This window comes from Typha angustifolia, chromosome 8 (assembly GCF_048772165.1).
Source record: "Typha angustifolia cultivar Huaian chromosome 8, ASM4877216v1, whole genome shotgun sequence".
NCBI classification, from domain to species: Eukaryota; Viridiplantae; Streptophyta; class Magnoliopsida; order Poales; family Typhaceae; genus Typha; species Typha angustifolia.
In genome coordinates, this window is record NC_133246.1 from 11,605,765 (window position 1) to 11,607,473 (window position 1,709).

At 46.7% G+C, this 1,709-nt stretch overlaps 1 protein-coding gene across 1 annotated transcript; it reads left to right on the forward strand.

Moving 5' to 3' along the window:
* The first annotated feature begins 358 nt into the window (after window positions 1-358).
* Window positions 359-1,330, forward strand: LOC140765029 (mitogen-activated protein kinase kinase kinase 20-like). Its single transcript, XM_073103945.1, has one exon. It carries the CDS (start codon window positions 359-361, stop codon window positions 1,250-1,252), a length of 894 nt encoding a protein of 297 aa, XP_072960046.1. The 3' UTR covers window positions 1,253-1,330.
* The last annotated feature ends 379 nt before the right edge of the window (window positions 1,331-1,709 follow it).

Genomic DNA, 1,709 nt, shown 5'->3' on the forward strand with positions numbered 1-1,709 from the left:
GCTGGTTGAAGCATAGCAATTTTATTCAATCATGCCTCCGCCGTAATCATATATAATGTGGATAAAGATAAGCAACTAATTAAGCAGATTTTAGTTATTTACGTATATTTGTAAACTTCTAATAATAGTATATTTGAAATATTTCGTGGCAATTATGTAAAAATTCTCCATATTATAGTTTATTTTATGAGTTCATTTTTGTAGAATGAATTTTAATTGGATGAAAAGAAAAGGAAAAAGAAATGCCGTTGCAATTCGAATACGAATCAGATTAGGATTGGATTTGGTGGGATTCGTGCCTATTTAAAGAATCTACATAGGTTCTAAGGAGAGATCATAGTAGGCAGAGGAGTTAGTTATGGCTTTGACCGAGTGGAAGATAGGCGCAGTGCTAGGGAGGGGAACCTGCGCAACGGTGAGACTCGCCATATACGGCGGCGGCGGCGACGACGAGTCAATCCCAGCCAAGTTGATGGCCGTGAAGTCCGCAAAATCTAGTTATTCTTCCATGCTGAAGCAAGAGAGGCAAATCTTGGAAGAACTTGATGGCTGCTCTCAAATCGTTCACTGCTACGGCGATGATCTCAGCGTGAACAAATACGGCAAACCGGTGTACAGCATCTTCCTCGAGTACGCCCCTTCGCAGAGCCTCTTCGACTGCATGAAGTCCTCCAAGTCTGCTTTCCCGGAGAGCCAAGTGAGACGCCTCACCCTATCCATGCTCAAAGGTTTGGTGCACATACACAGCAAGGGCTACGTCCACTGCGACATCAAGCCGCAAAACATCCTGTTATGGAGCTCTGATGAGGTGAAGATTATAGACTTCGGGTGGGCGAAGAGGTCGGGGAAGAGATCGCGTGGCACGTCGACGATCAGAGGCACGCCACTCTACGTTGCTCCGGAGGGTCCAGCACGCAACGTGTATGAGAAACCCTCGGATATATGGTCTCTCGGGTGCACCGTCTTCGAGATTCTGACAGGAAATCCTGCCAGGTGGGTGCCGGACAATGTAGATATGCCAATGTTGTTACTTCTAATCGGGTGTGGTGGTCTGATGAGGAGCATACCGAAGACGGTGTCGGAGGAGGGGAAGGACTTCTTGAGGATGTGTCTGTTGAGGGAGCCGGAGAGACGGTGGACGGCGGAGATGCTGTTGAATCATCCCTTCGTCTCCTCTGGGTCAGCACCGCCTCCGCCTCCGCCTCCGCCTCCGCCACCGCCACCATGCATCCTGCCTCTTGGCGACCGGTAATGTTGGACGCGGTGTAGGCGTAGTTACTGATGGTTGTCGTCATCCAGATAATTAGTTTATGGTGTCATCTCGGTTGCATTACTTTCCACCCCGACCGAGCTTAATCTTTGAATAGGATATATTTGAGGACATTGTTCTTGTTATACAATATAAGATTATATTAATGTAATTGAGTTTGTAAAATAGTGCGGTGAATTAATATTGTACCACTGGATTGATGTAATTAACACTCTTATTTAAGATGATCAAGGCGTGGAGATGGACCGCGTGGCTATATCAAGTTCCCCATCCCCTCAGAGTTCTCGAGGACGGATAGAAAGCCCGCCTAATCTCGCGCAAACCCTATCGCTTATGGCACAAACTTTGTTAGAGATCAAAGCCACTCTTGCAAATAGAAATGAATACCCTCCAAGGCGTACACCTGAACATCATCGAAGACATGAAGAACCCCCTTTAC